Raw genomic sequence first — 21,042 nt, 5'->3', positions numbered from 1 at the left:
CATTTTGTTTGTAAAGTCACTGTCATATCTCCAATGTCTATTGACCTCTCATGTCGTGTGATTTCCAGAGCTTTAATACCTTCGTCACTGTCCTCTTTTAGAAGATGTTTGAACAAAATAAATTCCATGGATTACTTTTCTGTGCAATGTTAATAACACACAATAGATTTGTTATTCAGAAGGCAAGCGTTTCCTCTGGATAGTGTGTCCCTCTTGAGGCATCACCATGTTTTTATTAGCAGTAGCTACCAAGTTCATGATTAGAGCTCCTCCAGATGACTTTCTTTAAAATGAAGTAACTTCAAAACATGTTTTCATTGTAGTTCAGGAGAAAAGGTCAGCATCCCCACAATGTGTGAATCTATTATCTACAATCTGATGATTATTCTTCATGGTTTCTCATGTAGCTAAGTGATATTTGAATAATGGATAACAAATACCGATTGTAGGATTTGGTGGTGGAGAGAGGAGGCTCGACTCAAGACCTCAGCTGGTGCTTGATTTTTATTTTGTCCATCGGAGAACAAATTAAAGTGACGTGCAGTCGTGCAAAGGTACATTATAGAGTGAAAAAACAAATAGAAGAAAATTAAGGAAACTAACTACAAAAGTCATCAAAATGAACCAACTAGAACTGCTGCCTTTCCAGGCCCATGCTGCACACATCGCTCGCAAGGAGCTTCTATTCCAGGGTTAATGCTGGAAGCTCCTCCTTAAAGACAACATTAATTGGCAGTCATTCATACAACACAAGCACATTTATACACAAAATGTTTTCATGAATATAAAATCACCAAAAAAACAGGGAACTGAAAAAAGTGTTGTCCTATGTTGACCGCCCCCCAGACTCATGAGTTTAAGACAAGTACAAATGTACACAATATATTTTCTGGTGTGAGAGGGCTAAAATGTGGTTTGAATCCTCTTACTCTACACTAAATGTTTACATGCAAGCTCCCAACCAAAACTCAATCACGAATATGGCTCTTCAATAAGACGACATGAACAAGAAACCTTTTTGTATTTGTATCTCTTGCCTGAAGATTATGCATAATTGTACAAAGATAGACATAGTGCAAAATTGATTGGAATCCATATAGCCAAATAAAAAAATCTATTTGAATATGTAAATTATGAAAAAGATCTGACTGGAAGTAACACAATCCAGGTAATGTTTGCTGCATTTGCTCACATGTAAGTTATCTTTTCGCCTGTAAATAGACAATTTACATGATTCCGTCCACTTCTTTTGTCTTTTTTTGCGTTTCAGTGGCTATAGAAAAAGTATTGTGCTCCACTCTCTTTAAAGGTCAGTACTGCTGTTGTTAGAGCCTGACACACACTGCTTCATTGTGTTGAGAAATCCGAAGTTGGACACCTGGCACACCTTGTTGTGATTGTGAAGCTCCAAAACTACCTTCACAGTCCAGTGACGGAATTGCGCAAATGCTCAACTGAATACACTTTCATAACAATCAACTGCTGGACTCTAACCAACTTTAATCGTGATAAGAAGATACACACGGCATCTATTTTGTTGATTGAATGTTTGGCACTGTGCTGCTTGCCGGATCCCATCCTGTATTTTTCCTGTATCTCTGTGGTGGTACCACAGCACCTCTTTGTTAACAATTTGATTACTGTTTGTCCCTTTAAAACTCTAAGGAGATTACAGTTAAATTGAGTGTAAGCAAGATATGTTTTGTCACTGCAGCAGTTTAGATGAGAGGTATAAACAAAGAGATGATGTATTTCCACAGACACGGCTCCCCTAATAGCTGATAGATTTTTTACACCAGGCACTCCCTTAATGTGTTTTGTTTTCTTTTGAAGAGAAGTGAAAGAATCTCTCGAGGCTTTTGATAATATGGTGCCTTGGTGATACGATTAAGCAGCATTGTATGTTAGAAATAGATTCAAATACAGCTTATCTAAGTTCAGGAGGGACAGCAAACTGCATCCAGAGATGTGTGGGTAATACTCGGCGGCTCATCCAGGCAGAGACTCTGCTTGTTTGTTTATTTTTTGCTCCATACCGCTGCAGTTCTCATTTCCATGCACAACTTGTCACATCCAGCGTGTGGACTTTGTCATGTTTACGGTGATGCTCATGATATGAATCTGTCTTCTCCCAGGTTTACACCAGATATGGGAAATGCTACACTTTTAATGGCAACAAGACTACGTCTAGGAAAACCAAGCAGGGCGGAATGGGAAATGGTCTGGAGATCATGTTGGATATCCAGCAGGATGAGTATCTCCCCATCTGGAGAGAGACAAGTAAGCCTCAGAACCATTTTGTTTATTGTAATCCTCTCCTATTCCACAGCATAAGGTACCTCTGTTGCAGTTTAAATCCAAAACTACCGACATTCACTTTGCAATAGAGCACACCCTCTTTCATTTTGGAGGCTTTTGCATGTCAGGACAAAAGAAAATCACATCACCTTTACTGGGTCTGAAAACTAGGTCAATAGAGCCTCAGGTTAACAATCGCACATGACTTATTACACTGTTTTTAATAAATCTAAGCAGAAGTCTTCCAAACAAACCATGCTTGTTCAGTCTTTTACTAATTATAATGTCATGAAGTTTAATATTTACAAAGTTAACTGAGGCCTGTAGAGATATTTTTTTGTTGTTGTTTGTTTGTTAAGGTCTTTCAGTTGGTGAATAATCTTTCTCACTGTAATGATGGACTCCAAATTCTTTGGAATGACCTTATAACTAATCCCAGATAGATGCACAGCAACAACTGCCTCTTAAAGATCATTGCTGATATCTTTCCTTCTTGCCGTTTTGTTAACACACACCAGATCCACAAACTGTCAAAACTTCTGCTTTTGCTGAAGTCTTCACACTTGCTGATGATCAATTCATCAACAACATTTAATTGGCAGCATTTCTTTCTCGCTTAAGTCTTATGGAAGCAGTAACAATGCTTGTGCATTTCAGCTTAGGTTTTGTTGAATGAATTTCAACAAAACTTCAATTTCATTTCTATTTCATGTGGTGTTGTTCATCTGAGGTTATCTAGGTTGAGGTTAAGGCCCAATACATAAAAAACTTTGAACTGAAAGAAGGTGTATTATCTTTTTGACACAATTCTAAAAAGTGTGTTTTCAGATTGCTTTGCTACACCTGAAAAATTTGATTTGAAGAAGGGGAATCCCTTAATAAAATACCCTGTCTCTGCCACATAATATTAATAATCCCAGCAGACTTATTTTTTAAACAAGACTGAAATGGGGTTCGCAGTTAGCATCAAACTAAGTCAAGCTGTCAGATGACACACTGATCTGAAATCCCCTTGTACTCTCCCTTTGCACCGTTCTGTGCTTGTGCTCTGTTTCATCCTGACATGAAGATGAGACGTCCCTGGAGGCCGGTATTCGAGTTCAGATCCACAGTCAGGATGAGCCTCCCTACATTCACCAGCTGGGCTTCGGTGTCTCCCCGGGTTTCCAGACCTTTGTTTCATGTCAGGAGCAGAGGGTAGGTCTTCTTCATCTCAGCACACGTCCCTTTCCACCCTCCGACCACCACCACTGTTTGACTGTGCTGTTCACAACAGTTCATCCCCAGTGGGTCAGTCTGGCATCTAATAAATCTCTGTGTGCCTAGCTGACCTACCTGCCCCAGCCCTGGGGGAACTGCCGCTCCACCAGCAAGGAGAAGTTCCCAGGATATGACACATACAGTATCAGCGCCTGTCGCTTGCTCTGCGAGACCAACGAGGTCCTGAGAGTGTGCAAGTGCAGGATGGTGCACATGCCTGGTAAGATCACTGCTTTACCTTATCTTTAAACAAAGAACAGTGATGCAGAACTGTCCACTGTAATAACTTAAAAACAGATGAACACTGATCCTTTATTTGTAGTCATGAGGCTGCCTAAAGGTCACGAAATAGCATAAACACAATAAATAAATGCACAGAGTGGGGGAAATAAACACCAACAGAGTGTATTCTAAAATTCTCCTTCCTTTCTTTAAAAATAGAACAGTATTGTATATTTCAAAAACTACCAGTCAGGTCTATATTTACATGAGATTTGCTAAACAAGTCATTATTTTTGACCCACTTGAATCATTCCCACACAGGTATAACTGGGCTGCCACACTCCTGACTCCAATGCTTGATATCTGGAGTGAGATTCTCTTCAGCAGTGCTGCCAGCTCTCTGGCTACTGACCTGTCAGACTCAACTCTCAATGAGTTTTGGATCCAGTAGCTCATCCATATAAATCTGTTTTAGAGTTGCTCTGTTGTCTCCCTGTAGCCGTCCTTATTTTCCTATGACTGATTACCATTACTGGTCTTGGTTTTTCTTGCATTTGGTTTCCACTGGCACATGGCTTGCAAAACTGCACAAAGGATTGTTGTATGTAATGCATTATTTGGACTTTTACTGAAATAATGTCATTTTAGAAACAACTTTTAAAAATGCAGCTCATTGCAATTTAAGCTATTATTATTGTTAGCATTATAATTGTTACAGGGAACAATTTATGCTGTAATAAATAGCTGAGATGTATTATTGATGGTGTATAATCGTGACAAGAGTTTGAACCCATATTTGTGGCCCCATGAGGCACTTCTTATGCATAGCTGTCCTTTTGGCACAAAATAAATTCTTGAACATACTGATATTTATCAGCTTTAATCTGTAACCATAATTACCATCTTGGTTAAGCATGTTAGCATGTCGATACTTATTTCTTAGAAGCACTTTCAAAGCATATCTGATGTTGATGGGAATGTCATTGGTTTTTCACTGATGTGGTCATAAACCATTTAAGAAATAATGATGAAACTACATGTAGAGTAAAGGCATCATCAAAGTTACAATAATTCATCATAATGGGTAGGCTGTCTACATCCAGTTCATTTCGGTCTATTCACAGGGTGGTGGCGACTTAAAAATCAAAGGGTTGTCAAAATCAGTAGCATATGTCCTCTGGAAAGAATGAATGTTGTTACAAAACTTCATGGCAATAAATCAGATGACTACTGAGATGTGATACAAATTTAAATCTCTCAAGATGATCATCTTTCGGCGAGAACACTGATTACTGTTGTAACACCATTTAAGCTGTCCTCTCGCTCAGTGTATTGATATGTTGAAGAGTTCAGTCTGACAAACACAAAGAGAGATGTTTGAACTCACCAAGTGTGTATGCGTCATCACAGCTCGAGTGCAGGAAGTCAAAGAGCTGAGTCACTGAATGCAAGCTGTTTGACTGATGTGGCTAACAGGCACGTTGAGGGTGAGAGCGTTGACAAATAAGGCAGGAAACTTACAGTGTATGCATTTCACAGTGCAGCTGACACCCCCTAACTGAATAAATAAGAATGACGCAATTGATTGGAAGCAGAAAGTCTTCATCCAAATTTAACCCCATCATACTGCAGCTGAATTGGATTGGCCTCGACACAGGAAATTCTACATCATGTTGAGAAATATAAATGATGTGGTTCTGAGGTTAGACAGGTACAGGCTCAATTTAAAATCGTTAACTTCCCCAACACACTGGCTGATATCCAGCAACCTTTTATGTTTCTCTTTACTTAGACCACTTTTCTTGGTGTCGCACAGTGTGTGCATTGAGGCGTGGAGATGTGTTTATTCTCTTGATTTATGCCAAGATTATTTATTATTTTCTTTAATAAGTGGCCAACAAAGGCTAACACCTACTGTTATAACTTATATTATAACTTGTTGTTGGCTTTTTTTTTGGAATACGCAAACTGAAGCAGCATCTATCAGTAAGGTCGGTATATTTGAACAATACCACAAGAACATTTAGCATGACCTCTGAAGCTGGTATTGTCCTCTTTGGCAGTAGTAACTTCTTGTGAACCAAGATGTTTGTTATTTTTTAAGAATCATTCTTCTTTTCAGTATACTCAACCACCATGTTGTATTAATGTACAAAGATAATATCATTCGATAAATCAATATTTGAATTTTCATCTCATTCAAAATTGGTATATCCATTGGTTCCCAAAATCCAACATTGGTCAGGTTTTAGTCTTTTCTTAGTTTTGTGGAACTTGTCTCTCTATTTGGTGCTTTCATATTTACTTCTAAATGTGCCCACTGTACTGTAATAGATGTCATCTAAACTGGTGATGCCACAGACGTGGTCACAGTTGCTTTGTTTATGAGCGTTAGCAACAGTGACAACTCAGGTTCCTCCGGTTCCATACACACTCAGAAATACACACATCCAGTTTGAAAAGACAAACACAGATAGACAGGCTGACAGGTGAACAGATATCTGTTGGTAAGATGCATCTTTGTCTATTTTTTATCAGTTTATTACATAACAGTTTCAGACCTTTAAAATTTGACTAAAAAGTACTTTTTTTTAGTGAGTGTGTGCCACCATGTGGTCATTTATAAAGGTCATAACTCTCAAAGAGTGAGGGATAGGAGGTAAATTGTGTTTTTCCACATTTGTCTGGTCCAAGATAAATATTTCAGTGTTTCAGTCTATTTCTATATTTGGGTGACTACCCAAAAAATCCATTAAGTTGTTCTTGTTCTTGATGTGTGGACAGCAAACACAGACCAGCTTTTCCCCGTTACTCAGACTTCCTAAAAGTAAGAGAGACTGGGCAATTTAAAAGAATTACTTTAAATGATGATTAAAATTTAAAGAGGGCTTCTTTAAATGACAGCAGGTTGGTGCTACTTTTTGTGAAAAAAATTAGAATCATAAAGGTCTATTCAGAACAGTTGAAAGGAATGTCTCCCACCCTAGACACTATTTCACAGGGTGACAAATTAACATTTCATTGTAACTGGAAAGCAGACTTCCACAAAACATTAACCCCATGAAGATTTTACAGACAGACGAACGAACCTCTGCTAATTAATTGTGCCGCTGATGAATACCCGTCATTAATGGCCTGGGCAGTATGTTTTTCTGCAAAGGAAGTGCCTCCTTGATTGGTTTTTAAAGACTTTCTAAATATGCCTCACGAGTGGAGCCAGCATGCTCCATTTCTCCATGCAATCAAGGACAGACGACCAAGATGTGCTCAGGTTATGTGGATGGAAGTCATCCTTGGTGCACCTGCCTTCATTTGGTGACAAATGATAAGCCGCAGAGCGTTGTTCACAGCCATGCTTCCTCATTGCAGCAGACACAGGTCACTGATCATTTTGTTTCAGATTGATCAGACTCATATTCTGCTCTTCCTTTCCAGGAACTGCAGATATCTGCCCTCCCAGTAAAGTCAACTGTGTTGACAAAGCACTAGGTAAGAAACAATTTCCCTTCATTTCTTTTCTCATTACAAAAGACTCCCCCAAATGGAAATGGAAGCACAATCAGTTGATACGATAAGGATTTTTTTTTCCTGTTATACAAATACTTGGAGGTAGGCTGGATATCTTAAAAATTACTTTTCCTCATTCTGATTTAGTGACTTTAAAGCTTGATGGCTGTCCTGCTTCTTTTGTTAAAATGTCATTATTAAACCTGGGCTTCATTCCTGCATAACTTCACTCCCCCCACACCCATCCTCACCCCTGGCTCTGACCTCACCCTCCTCTCACAACAGATAACATCACTGAACCTTGAATTCAAAGAACCCCACCCCAAAAAAGGACCATTATTATTGGCGTGGCTCAATTATAATTTCTCATCCAAATGAGCCAGAAATTTAATTATATCTCTTGTGACTGAATTCAAACCCTGTTTAAAGTAAGACTGACTGAGATCATAGATATATCTTACAACAATAGACAATATTCACAGTTCATATTCCTGAATCAAACCATGTGAATAGATTCACCCTCCATCAAAGGTAAAATATTAAAGTATAATTTCTATATTTATATTGTAGGGGGGTTTTGTTCCCACATCAGACAGAATATATACTATCGTGTTCCTGCATACAAATAACCTTATTGTTAGAGTTCTAAAATAAATAAATCATCAAATTATAATTGCTGCTTTCAGTGCTCCCTCCACCCGTTTTTTTTGTCTAGACTGGATGCATTTAGAATTTTAAAAAAGAAACAGAGAAACGCCATTTACTCTCCTGTGAGCACTGTGTTGTTTTAGAGTTAGGATCATAAATATGTATTTGTTCAAATGCAAGCGATTTATGCAAATTAGGTGAAAGGTGCCATATGAAAAGTCCTCAGGAGCACTTAGTGTACTTCATCATTTATTTCATGAGTAAATATTGTCACAGGATCGCTATGAACTATTACTACAGTTGACTGTTAGATAATATGGCAAGAGTGTTGCGTCATGATAATATGTTCTGAACAACATTAGTTGGTTGAATTCATGTGGTTTGCGTGCAATATTGCAGAGCAATCCAGTCTCGAAACAACTGATTTGTGTCCACCCATTTTAACAGGTTTTTTTCTATGCCGCCTGACATGTAACTAACTACATAGAGGAACACAGGGTCACGACTCTTGCATCAAATGTAAAGGACGAAAATTTGTTAGGATTAAATTTTTTGTCCCACAATATATCTGGTCTGGCTGACAGGGATTTTCGTATAATGTTATAGATATTCTATATTTTTCTTTTTTCTTTCTGTTTTTCTTTTTACGTTTTTTTTTATCTGCTTGATTCAGTCCTGTTTGTGTATCATATTTTGTGTTTTGGACTCCCTTTCCTCATCCAATTCAACACCCCCACCCCCACTTTGCTTCTGTCTTTAAAACTACTGTGTAGAATTCAGGTTAGCCGATTGGCAGAAAAGCAGCGAAGCATTAAGAACCATAAAGGGTTCTTTGTTCACAATTTGAGACCTGTTCGAATGTTAAGTGTTCACCACTGTGTTGCAATGTTTTTTTAGTCTTTGATTATTGTATAACTGAGAAAGTCAGGTGGAAATACTAAAAATTTCTTTGGACAGTACAGCGACGCTGATTTTCTTTTTAAAAATTTTGGGCAATTATTTCAAATGCTCCGATTATTGAGCGAACACCTCAACAAATAGTGCTTTTTGTTTGTTTTGACAATTCGAATGATTTAGTTTGAAAATCTGTCTTGGATCTCTTGTCTAGTGTTTTGAGTATAGTGTGGTACAGTTGACTTTTAACTGCCGTGGCCTACCAAACAACTTTTATAGATGATTTTACGAATGATTCTTGAAACACACAAATGTATTGGCAAACAGCATACTGTCAATATTTTAGAGCCCTTCCAAAAATTCATAGAACTTGTTCTCCTAGTAAGTTGGTCCTATTTTGAACCTTAATTGATTGTGATGGTGAATTGGCACAGGGAGGTGTGTGAAGACAGCGGTTGATGGCTGTGCTTTTGCTCCCAGTCTAAAACTTCGGCACGGATCAGAGGAGATATTTGTGTGTACAGCAACATAACAAAAGATATTTGAATAAATAATGGTAAAAGACATGTAGAGTGGTTAGAAAATAAGATTAGGAAGAATAGGATTTCTTTACCTTGGCACAAGTAATGTATATAAAAAGGCTCATCAGGTCACCATTCCCACCCCCTTACCATGTTGCATCTTCATCTTATAGTGGCTAAGAAGGGATCATATGCTGCCCATAGAGTAGACCTTTGGTGATTTTAAAAGCCACTGTGTTTTTCTTTGTTTTTTCTTCACACCCAGAAAAGGAGGTTAGAGGTGGGGTGTTGGTTGTAATTCACAATTTATGCAACTTGATGTCAGTACATCCTACACACTGGACCTTTAACTGAGAGTGATTTGCTGGTTGGCAGTAATATTGTTTCGTTTTGCTGAGCGCTGGCATAATGTTTGAGGCTCATGCTGGCATCAGCTGTTAAATATGCAGTATTTTTACTATATCAGTACAAAATTGTACTGTTGTATATACACCACAGCCATTTAGTAAATTAAACATTTTTAAATTATCTTGAGTGTTAACATTTAACAGAATGTGCTCCTGAAAACTGTTGCCATAGTGAGTTTATAACCTGTATATTAGTTTACAATGGTGAAATGAACTGTTGGCTGATGGGGCCCTGCTGTAATGAACACTTAAAAGCAAATGACAAACAATGAACAAAGAACATCACAGCTGCACCAACTGACATTTTCCTTCTCAAAGAGAATGATTTATTTATGTATGAAAAAGATTGTGATCAGTCACCTGATTTGCGGCGTTGCATTATTCTAGACTCGCAGCATCATGTTTGCCTCTCTGTCAAGGCAACTGCACTGCACTGAAAGTGGCCACGTGTAAATCTATCAAACCCCTGTTGCCCCTCTGTTTGCAGCACAGCTACAGAAGAACAGTGGGGATACCTGTCCATGCGAGACGCCTTGTAATCTCACCCGCTACGGTAAAGAGCTCTCCATGGTCAAAATACCCAGCAAAGGCTCGGCTCGCTACCTTTCCAGGAAATACGACAAGTCAGAGGACTACATCAGGTACGGCAGGGAACCTACAACAACATTTAATTCGCCTGTGAGCGGTGAAGTGTTGTTGTTCAGTTTAAAGGCCATCAATCATGACCTTCAGCCTGTGATAACTATGGTAACCATAGATATAAGCAAAAATCAATTCTATTTTCATGAAGTCCTTAATCTATGTTTATAGTCTAGTAATAGTATGGCGATGCATATCTTTTTAATTGAATTGAATTAGCGGTACATATTTACTGCATTGTGTTATAATATTCAAAGTTTATTGCTGTTATCAAGATGATTTAATACTCTTTGTCTGCGCTGTTCATCTGTCAAATTGTCCATTTAGTGCAAAATAAAACATCTTGACAATAATTACATTAGTACCAGGAGTAGGAAAAGCATGTGAATTTTATGAAAGCTCTCGAATAAGTTGATTATTTTGACTATTGTTATCAAATCACTTCTACACGTGTAATGCTACAAGGCTTTAAATTTTAATGAAGCTCTACAATATTTTTTATGAAACCCTTGCTGATATTTTGAATGAATTCAGCGCAGTGAGTCTGTAATTCCTCTCAGTGTTTAATCATCAGGGACACGGTAGACGGTAAACATGCCTAAACCAAAGAGCACATGATGGCTCACAACATTTAATATCACCAGACTTTTTAAACCCAGGCGAAACGGAAGAGTAGCAGTCGATAAGCATGCTGTCGATGCATGTTCTTCTCATCTCAGTTAAACCCTGAAAGGCCTCATTATCTCACAATAGCTAGTTGGATCTATTCAAAGCACTGTAGGCCTGGCAAAAGATCATAATGAGCTTACACTGTGCATAAAGATGACTTGATTTATTTGTTTAACATGTGTTTTATTTGTGGTGCATTATAAAAGCAGCCCTGATGCTTCTCACTTTTTGTCTTTCACGCTTGACTTGTTTTTTTTTTCCAGAGACAATTTCCTGGTGTTGGATATCTTCTTTGAAGCTCTGAATTTTGAAACAATTGAGCAAAAGAAAGCATATGATGTTGCTGGTTTATTAGGTAAGATTTCTGTCTGTTTTCCCCTATTAAATGAATATTTGGCTTGCTGGAGTGAGAGTTGAAGCAGTGGTACTTTTAAGCAGTCAGTGGGGTTACATGGCACTGAAAGCATCGGATTATTGGCTAAATTACAATAAGACTGAGTTATTAAGTTCATGTAGACACCTTAATCATGCTAGCGATTTTGTCCCGGGGTCGTGAACCGGAAGTCGGAAGAGACGATATTACTGTTGTTGTCGCCACCGTCGGAAAAAGAAACAAACAACGCGATGGAGAATGCGCCGTTGTGCATCGCGTTTGTGCAACAACCAGCTCATCACAAACTAAATATAGAAGGACATAGCTTCATCTTGCTCTTCGTTCACCATTTTATACCTTGAATTCCTGAGTTTGTTGTTGTTGTTGTTGGTGGTGAAACGGTCAACCGGAAGTGGCTCTATTAGCAATAGTTGAAATGGGTACAGCGCCACCTATCGTATCGGAGTATGACATGATTTGTGCCTATGATTCGATTCATTCACCACCATATATCCAAGGATAATTACCCTTGCTCAAATAAGGAACAACTCAGTCTTATTGTAATTTAGCCAATAATCCGATCCTTTCAGTGCCATGTAACCCCACTGACTGAAGCAAATAGGAACAGCCTTGGTATAGCTGTCATAGCGCATCTTCTTAGGTACTTAATCACTTTCTTTTCAGGTGACATTGGTGGACAGATGGGCTTATTCATTGGAGCCAGCATCCTGACAGTCTTAGAAATACTGGATTACATCTATGAGGTACAGTGTCCATGCAGACGCACACACATCAACCAATCACAGCATGAAATCAGATCTGCAGTAGCTGTGGTATAATTAGAGATAATTAACAGTTATTGTCCTGCTGGATTTAAGTGAAAACACTATTGTTACCAACATTTTTTGCATTATTCTTCCTCTAGACAAAATTAATCTTTTTTTTTTTTTTTTTTAATGTTACCACTGATCATGTTGACATACCGCCACGTCTTTCCTTCACATAATAAGGTGAAAATCAAAGAACATGGCTGGCTGTGCAGATTCTGTCACTTAATATGCATGTGTGAAGTTGTAGCTGATTCCCAGGCAGGACAACATTATATCCACTGAGGTCTGTGCTCATGACATGCTGCGAAAGCTGATCATGAAACGAGCCCCTGCTTCATCTGTATCCCCTCTGAGCTGTGCAGCCAGCTGCCTGCTGACTGCCAAACATGTATGATTAAAGTCAAATCAGAAGGGAGGAATGTAACTCACGCATTATGTGAGATGGTCTCTTCTCACTCCTGCACCTCTTGTCTCCTTCCCCCATCTGTGCTCTTTAACCCTCCTTGCTGCTGTGGTCTCGGTGAAACCAGGTGATCAAGCACCGGCTACAGCGTCTGCTGAGGCCGCAGAAAGAGGAGAAGAAGAAAAAGCAGCCGACCAGCACTGTTGCAACAGTGAGTCTGGAGGAAATGAAGGCAAAGGTATCATACATACTGCAGAGCAACAAATTACACTTACACTGGTTTCATGCTGACTCTGTAAGTTAGCCTGCAGCACTGTAGATTCATTAGAAAACAACAAAGGGAGAAGTAAGGGAGAAGAAAATTAATATTTTTCCAGCGCTGAAATTATGAAGAGTGTAATGTTTTTAATTAGTCTTAACCACTCTGCAAAGCACAACCTCCCCTGGAGCTCGTATTTATTTTTGTACAACTTAATTCTGATGTTGCTAATTTCTATAGACAGATAATAGATTTCTTATCTTGCATCTAACCATAACTGTGTTGTAGTTCTAGTCTTCATATTGCAACGATGACAGATGGTTAGAGATTTGACTTAACAGTTTTAGACACCAAACAGAGGTTTCCAAAGGGTTTCTCAGTGGGCACTCCAAACTGTTTCAGCGGACACTGACTGTTTTAGTCACTGAATTGCATGGTGTATTCAGCGGACAACAGCCAGGGATTTTATCTGTACTTTGTCTCACTAGATTTATAAAACTTTTTTAGCTAGTTGACACTTGGACACACAACGTGTTCCACTATGTAAAGGGTACCCCTGTGCCAAGATCTTTGTTGTGATCGTGGCAACTTTGATGAAATGCCAGTACTCGGTATGAGGTCTTGTGTGCACACGCACCGCTCTCTATAGCTATTTTCAAACATGGAAAATGTAACATTAATGGCTTCATTGATCCGTTCAAGCAGTTGTTAAAAGCAGTCATTCAGTTTTCAAGACGTGTTTTATTGAGTTTTGTTCAAACAAAGAAAGCCATTGCATGTCTGAAATAAAAACCGTATGTGCAAGACTGGACAGTATATTGACTGAGACATAATGCAAAAGTCAGATATTCATCAAAACAATATGTCAAACTCTCATAACAATTAATGTTAACAAGAAAACTATGGATGTATAAAACACACTGGCAGTGTATAGGAACAGATGAAAATGTTTCTGTATGTTTAAGCTTGTTGACTTGGTTGTATGATAAAGGACTATAAGTCTGACGTAGTAAGATTGTCATTTCAACTTATTTTAATAAAGTGTGCTCATTTAAACATGACTGTAGTGTTTTCAGCTACCATTAGATTAATGGAAAGGGGTGCATCTCTTAAAGGGGCTGCAGAGACTGCTCTTTGTACTGTGACTGACAGCAGCAGACAAAAACATGAATGAGATGTGCATATGCAAGCACTGTTGCCAAGATGGAGGCTCTGCACTGCGTACAAGAAAAATGAAGCATCATCACTTTTGACTTTTTCTCAGAGTGATCATTTTACATATAAATATAGCCAAAATCAGCACAACCATTGTGTATAACGTATGTGTATGGTGATTTTTGCATTTATTAAAACAAGATCTAAGCAGAAGCTTTGAAAAGGCTTCAAAGTGACTGCTGGTTAACGTGTGATGTTACGTTGAGTGTGCATACGGTGTCTTTTCTGTGCACCGGCTCAGCATGTAGTGTGTCAGGGTGTGGTTGCCTCGACAAAAAGGCTCCACAAGCATTTCTTGTTGAAAATTTGTACAAAGGTGCCAGTATTGTGACCATAGCCTGCTGTGTTTGCATGATGTTGAAAATGAATTTCCGAAAGAAAAGAAAAACAAAAATTCAAATCAACCTGTCAAAAGAATTTTGTTTGTGAATGTTCTTATATCACTCGGCGGTTTGCAAGCGGCGGTATCAGGCAGCATCAAGAAGACAGACCAACTATTTCTTTCACAAAAGGGTCACAGTGCACAACCCTGTTTAAGGTGTGGAACATTGTTATGGTGCTGGTGGACATTCTCCTCTTGGAACCAAACTCTTTAAGCCTTTACACAACACTACCACACTAGTCTACACTACTTCTGTAAATTATTAAGTGAATAACTCGCAGATCTTACCAACATACCGACATTACATTTCATTGCATTCTTGAGAAGAAAAAGCACACTCAATTTTAAATACTTCTTATTAAAGTTACAATTTTTAAGTTCCACATGCCAAACAACCATCCAAGGTATCATGAAAGGACAGAAGCTACAGGTCTGTCTCCTGACTAAGATTTCGGTGACCTCGTTAAGATTACTCCTAATACGTATATTTTACTGCTCGTTTTATATTATACATGAACTTTAGCATGCTGGTGATCTTGACTTTGTTTGCTCTGTCTTAAACAGGAGCCCAATGACACAACAAGGAGTCACCCAGAGGGGGCGTACGCCAACACGATTCTCCCCAACCACCACCACCCTCTTCCACCTCCTCACCCTCACCCTCAGCACCATCGCGCTGGACACCATGGGGTGTTTGAGGACTTCGCCTGCTAAAGCCAATCGTGTCCAGTCCTGGTGACAACAAAAGATAAGAGCCGTCTGTCTTGAGCTCAACGACAGACCCCTCTGCTTTTCCGCCATTCGTTTGCTGTCACCAGTGAAAAGCTCCGGCCAAAGTCAAACACCAAACTGTGCTGCTAAGAAACCACTCGTATTTTACTATATGTAGGCACAAATCGGACACAGCTTTTTCTCTTCTTTTTTTCTCTTTCTCTTGCTCTGGATTGGATCCTTGCTTCACTCTGATTCCAGACACTTTGTGATCGCAGGACCAGTTTTTTGGTACATGATCACTACTAAGGAATAAGAGGACTGCATGTCACCTTGATCCAGTTTGTCCAAAAACAAACTAAAAATAGGATTTATTTATTGAGTTGGCATCTGTTTTTTTTTTCTCTCTGCGTCTCTCCATTTAATTCTTCATCAAAGTACTCCTCTTATTTCATGGAGCTGTACCATAAGAAGTTTGGTAATTATTATTATGTAATTATTTAAGGGGACACTATTATATATTTGTTCTATATTGTATACAAAATAACAGTACTTCAGTAAGCAAACCCTTTTTCGTGTCACACCATCCAAAGTTCAAGTGTAAGAGGAATTATTTAGACTGAAATAGACGTTTGACCTTGGCTTTGAAAATCTAGCAGCATCTTTCCACATGATACACTTTGTCTGGTTTGTGGTTAAGGTGTTAGAGAGTAGCAGTGTACTTGTACATAAAATCCAACTTAAAAATCAGACTCCTAAAACTTCTGTTTAACGGTTGTTGTTTATAATTAGTTCATATATAACTTACGTATTGTCAGTTTTAGTTATTTATACATTTTAGAGAAGTTTTTTATATGAAAATAGCAATCACGATTGTAGCAATTACTGTACACTTAGGCTCCGCAGAAACGATAGACTGTCGAACATTAGCACATCGATCCAGGTAACGAGAATGGACTGTATGGACGTGACTATTATCTTCATTGTCTCCTTTTATATGTTCCACTTTTTTGCAAGACAAAACACATTTCTTTGCATTTGGATTGTGTCTTAAGTTGTGACACGCTTGTACTTGAAGTATTCCTATTCTCCTCATTTCTGCCCACCATCCACCCTTCATTTTGGTTTGCATCACAACTTTCAGCTGACATAAGCAATAAGAGACAGACTTTCATTTCTTTTGCCAAGTCATTTCCTTCTGATGGGGGCCAGAGCCACTGCAAAAGCACAGCAGCTATTTACAGTAGCCCCATCACACTGCGACCCGCTACCTTCGCGGGTCCAAATTGCACCTTCGACCCGCGTCGAGCAATGTGAACGCTTGGCATGTTAGGTGACCCGTGTCGCCTGAAGCCGAGTTCAGGGGGCGTTGCCTAGTGGCAGAGCGTCACACGAAACACATAAAATGCTGGGCGTGTACAATGACGTAGGCACAAGCCATGCGTCGGAGGTAGGGTTAAATACACCTTGAGGACTCGTTTTTGCGATTGTGTGTGCAGTTCATGGAGATGTTATTTTACGGGGTGTGGATGGTTACAACGTAGGATGCCGCCGAAGAACATATGCGGAGAATACAACAGCACTATAGTCCCCGACATGTGGCGGTAAATAACGTCCTCTGCTCGGAGGCTGAGGAGCTCGCAGACCTCCTTGTCTCCCCAGTTGGCCATCTTCAAAAATGTCTCCAACTTGAAGTAAAACAGAGTAAAACTTGTCCTCACCTGTCGCTGTTGTTCTGAATCAGCTGTCCATTCTGTCTTTTAAACTCCTCACGCCACGCCCACGTCCGACCCGCGTCAATTGCGTTCACACCAAACTGGCTCGGCAAAAAGACTAGGGTCCGACGCAGGTCGAAAGGCAAGTCGAGTTGACGCGGCAGCCCGGGTCGGCAGTGTGAACGCAACAGCGGACACGCTAAATTCGCGGATTAAACGCGGGTTATTCGTCAGTGTGAAAGGGGCTATTGTCACGTAGAGCCGGTTCTGGAGATGCAAAGAGGATGTAAGAGAAGAAAACATTCTTTTATAGGCTGATATATTCTTATTGGTTTGAACTTAAACAATTTTGACAAGGACATGACATGTTTTAAGAGCACAAGTTACAAGTGTTGTAATGAGAAAAAATTATGAAAACTCTTCCAGTACATGGAATTCACTCATATTCATATTTGGGCTATCGTTATTATAGAAGGTCAGCTTTTCCACTGCGGGAACAACCCCTGGCATCCCATAACCAGGGTTTTTAAGAAATCAGACCTATAGATTTGAGGTTCTGTTCATTTAGTTTCAAGAAAATTCCGGGACCAGCACAACCAAAATGGTGTCCTTCATTATTTCATAGCCAGCTGTTTAATCTTCTTAACATGTTCTCTTCAAAATGCAACAAAACTGAAGTCTTTATTTGTTTCAAAGTTGAGAGAAACTGATTGTCTTTACTGACCAACTTCATTGTAATTAGAAAACAAACACAAAAGAGTCAAATTTAGAATTTGATGCAACACACAATAAGAAAAAATGTTTAAAAAAAAAACTAGGAACGCAGCATGTTTACCTTAATGTTACGTCATTTGAGAAATGAGGACACACATTTTTCCAGGTGAATCTTTGCTATAGGAGGCTGAATTGTGAATTGTGGCCGATGTGAGGATGCTCTTTTTATACCGAATCCTGACACCCTCACCTGTCACTAATAAATCTGCTGACTGGACAATCTTCTAGAACAATGTTGTTAGTATATTTCATAAACCTTTCTGTCTATCTTCTCTGTGTGTGGCTGACATCAAATTCTAGGTTTTTATTCTTTCAATATACAATGAAACTGGTCAGTTAAGTCAGTTAATCATTTTAGATGTAGTTTTGCCTTTTTAGGTAAAGGTTCAAATGATGTAACCAATTACGCAAATAAGTTTTTGTTACATTACTTTTTCTCCTATTCAACTCAATCATTTTTACATCTAATTGGGTTTTTAACTCGACTTGGGTTGTCACTTTCACAAAATGCTTAGTTCAGTTCAGGACAACATTGTGGCTTATTTAAGAGATTCACCATAACATCTATCACCGGACAGATGTCACAGGATATCCATGTCAGGAAACTCCCTTTTCATGGATTTACAGCTGGCAAGTTCCACCTCATCAAAAAACCTTTAAAGACACAAATGTAGCAGTCATGGAAGAAACCTCTGACTAAAATAGATTTGTTTCAAAGTCTGGATTTGTGTCTTAAAATGAGAGAAAAAAAAAAAAAAACATTGAAAGCATCACATGTATTTTTAGGTCCAGAGTGCTTCCCACATAAGGTCAGAATACTGGGAGATGGGGAGGGCAATGGAAAGGACTACTCAATAGCCACCTCCTAACTATCACTTAGTGATAAACTAGCAAGCATCATAAATGACTTCAGTTTCAATCTCAGTCCACTTTACCTTATTCACTGAGTGTCAGTGAAAAGAACCTTTAGGTGTTCTGTCCTTTGCACAAATCAATTTAGTGTTTTACCTGATCTTTATGTCAGAAATTGGAATAAGCACTCGTGATTTATACGTTTAATTATAGCATTATAATTACCAAAGTTATTCAGTCATACATCTATATATTGAACAAAGTGCAGCAGCTGTCAGCCCAGCATGTTGTAACATGGCTGGGCATGTGCTATTTTACAAGAGACACACCTTAATCTCAGTGATGCATGTTCAGTATGCTAGGAGATAATGTGCCGTCATGCTTCAGTTTGAACTTGTATGGGTCAAAAGAGTCGTGTTTTGTGAGAGCAAAAGTTGTCTGGACTAAAATCTAAAGTTAATGCACATTTGTTGACAGACAATTTACATCCAACATGTGTATGAGAACATTTATGAAGCACTTCAGATTTTATATCAACCAATATTTTTGCTGTTGATGAGATTGGTGTATTCTCTTGCTGCAATTTTGCCATATATCACTTTAGCTCGCAATGAGATTCCAGTCTCTGTCTGTCAACTCCCCTCCCCCTTTCAAGTAATCATGGGCCATACATGGCTGTTTAATATTCATAATCATGTGTCACTTTGACATTTTCAAAAGGTTCCCAATCACAGTCTCTGATGGCATCCTGTACAGGCTATGCATAACAATCTTCTCCTCTGTCATCAATAATTGTAGCTATCCTCAGAAAAGTCACACAGGGGCTGGTGTGCTGAGCTGAATACTGGGCTGAATCATCCCTGTCGAGTTTTGTTTGAATGGCAGAGCCTGGAGTAAATGTGCAAAGGTCCTTTATCCTGAAGTGTGTGTTCAGCAATTCCCCTCCTCCTTTCAAATTAGTTCATTCTGTATCCAGCTTTTAAAAAAGACAAATTAATCAACCACAAAGAGCTGATTTTCTACACAAGTCTGTGTGACAGTACGTGGGCAGCAGGTCTGGACTGTAGCAGATGGGACACCTTCCCCACTGATAACATGTAGCTCTCATTGCTGGAATTCCTCGGGCCACTTATCTGAGCTGCCGTCTTCACAGCTTTAGGGACCTAGCTTTTTATAGACCCTTGACATAGAGCCTGTGTGTGCTTATTACACTTTCCATAAAATTAATGTCATCCAATCGGCCACAGATGTTACAGTTTGAGTATGACTTTGTTGTCGTTTCTTTTTCCATCCAAATATCTTCAGCTGAGGCCTAACAGAAGGATTTAGGGTGAGGGTGATGAAAGCTTCTGTCAGGAACTTGCAAGGAGAAATGACATCCCTTTTCTGACAGAAATGGATATGGACCATCCCGGCAGTAGCACGGAGCTCTTACATGTTGTACATAGTGTGATCTTGTGATTATATTCTCTGTTAGAACACATTTTATAAATGTTAAATATGGTAAATACTATGACTATTAAAGTTTAGATAAAAAAAAGATTTGAAAAAAAAAAAATCAGCGCCTCCTAAATGCTGAGCTCAATTCTCTCTTTGTTGTCTACATTTTTCTTCACAACTCAGTAAAGAAAAAAAAAAAGTGTCTCACATTCCATCTAATTGAAGCATTTCCTGACTTAGACATGCTTTTTAAAGAATGACCCACAAGGTTAAAAAAAGACTTGGATGCCTCTTAAAAGGATGAGCAGCAATACTGAGAGTCAAGAGGAGTTCTCACCATTCTTGTCATGTTGCAAATGGTAATTCAGCTGGAATGCCCCACAGGTGAACCAATTTTTTCTTTTTCCCCCCCACTTTCTTTTCAATTAAAAAAAATAAAATAAAATACACAAAAACAAAAGCAGACTTTTACAGTGCCAGTGTCTTTGGGACTTGAAACGACATGAGGGAGGAGAAAGTCCTGGGATTGAACATAAAAACGAAGTACAAAATAATGACTTACAATTAAGTCCCAGCTGCTCTGTAGTTATGTGGTTTTACATCATGCCTAAGGATACTGCACATAGACCCTTGAAATAACTAAAGCTGTAATTAAGGTCGCAGCATTTTCCCTGTTTTTACCCAACCCTGACATCAGGAATACCTCGAGTCTGACATGAGCAGGATTGTCGGCAGCAGTCCTTCTAAGATCTATCCTGCAAGTCTGAATGAAACCATATCAAACCTGTATGTTTTTTTGTGTTAGAAAAGGTACCTCTCCTTGGTGTTCAGTAAGGTTCCACAGCTTTGCAACCAGCAGTCATGACTGGTGTGCAACCTACAGCGCGGGCAGCAAACGTGTTCTTGTGCTGACACCTAAAGGACATCTTGGATTTTGTAGTTGCTATAAAAATCATTAAAAAAAATAAATAAATAAAATTGTATTCTTATTCAATTAAGGATGACAACAATGAAGAGAAAAAA

The 21,042-nt window shown here is 38.9% G+C and overlaps 1 protein-coding gene across 1 annotated transcript in view; it reads left to right on the top strand.

The window, feature by feature from the left end:
* asic4a (acid-sensing (proton-gated) ion channel family member 4a) overlaps positions 1 to 21,008 on the top strand; it is a 95,149-nt gene extending 74,141 nt beyond the window's left edge. The window contains exons 2-10 of the mRNA XM_075479926.1: positions 2,136 to 2,280; positions 3,368 to 3,495; positions 3,625 to 3,778; positions 7,216 to 7,269; positions 10,245 to 10,398; positions 11,329 to 11,420; positions 12,123 to 12,202; positions 12,799 to 12,909; positions 15,092 to 21,008. Of these exons, the coding sequence (XP_075336041.1) occupies positions 2,136 to 2,280; positions 3,368 to 3,495; positions 3,625 to 3,778; positions 7,216 to 7,269; positions 10,245 to 10,398; positions 11,329 to 11,420; positions 12,123 to 12,202; positions 12,799 to 12,909; positions 15,092 to 15,241 (1,068 nt within the window). The 3' untranslated portion in view covers positions 15,242 to 21,008. The remainder of the gene's footprint in view (positions 1 to 2,135; positions 2,281 to 3,367; positions 3,496 to 3,624; positions 3,779 to 7,215; positions 7,270 to 10,244; positions 10,399 to 11,328; positions 11,421 to 12,122; positions 12,203 to 12,798; positions 12,910 to 15,091) is intronic.
* Positions 21,009 to 21,042: the final 34 nt, after the last annotated feature.

Source organism: Odontesthes bonariensis, chromosome 12, assembly GCF_027942865.1.
Source record: "Odontesthes bonariensis isolate fOdoBon6 chromosome 12, fOdoBon6.hap1, whole genome shotgun sequence".
Classification (NCBI taxonomy): domain Eukaryota; kingdom Metazoa; phylum Chordata; class Actinopteri; order Atheriniformes; family Atherinopsidae; genus Odontesthes; species Odontesthes bonariensis.
Note: the sequence above shows the minus strand (reverse complement) of the source record. Positions and strands in the feature narration are given on the sequence as shown.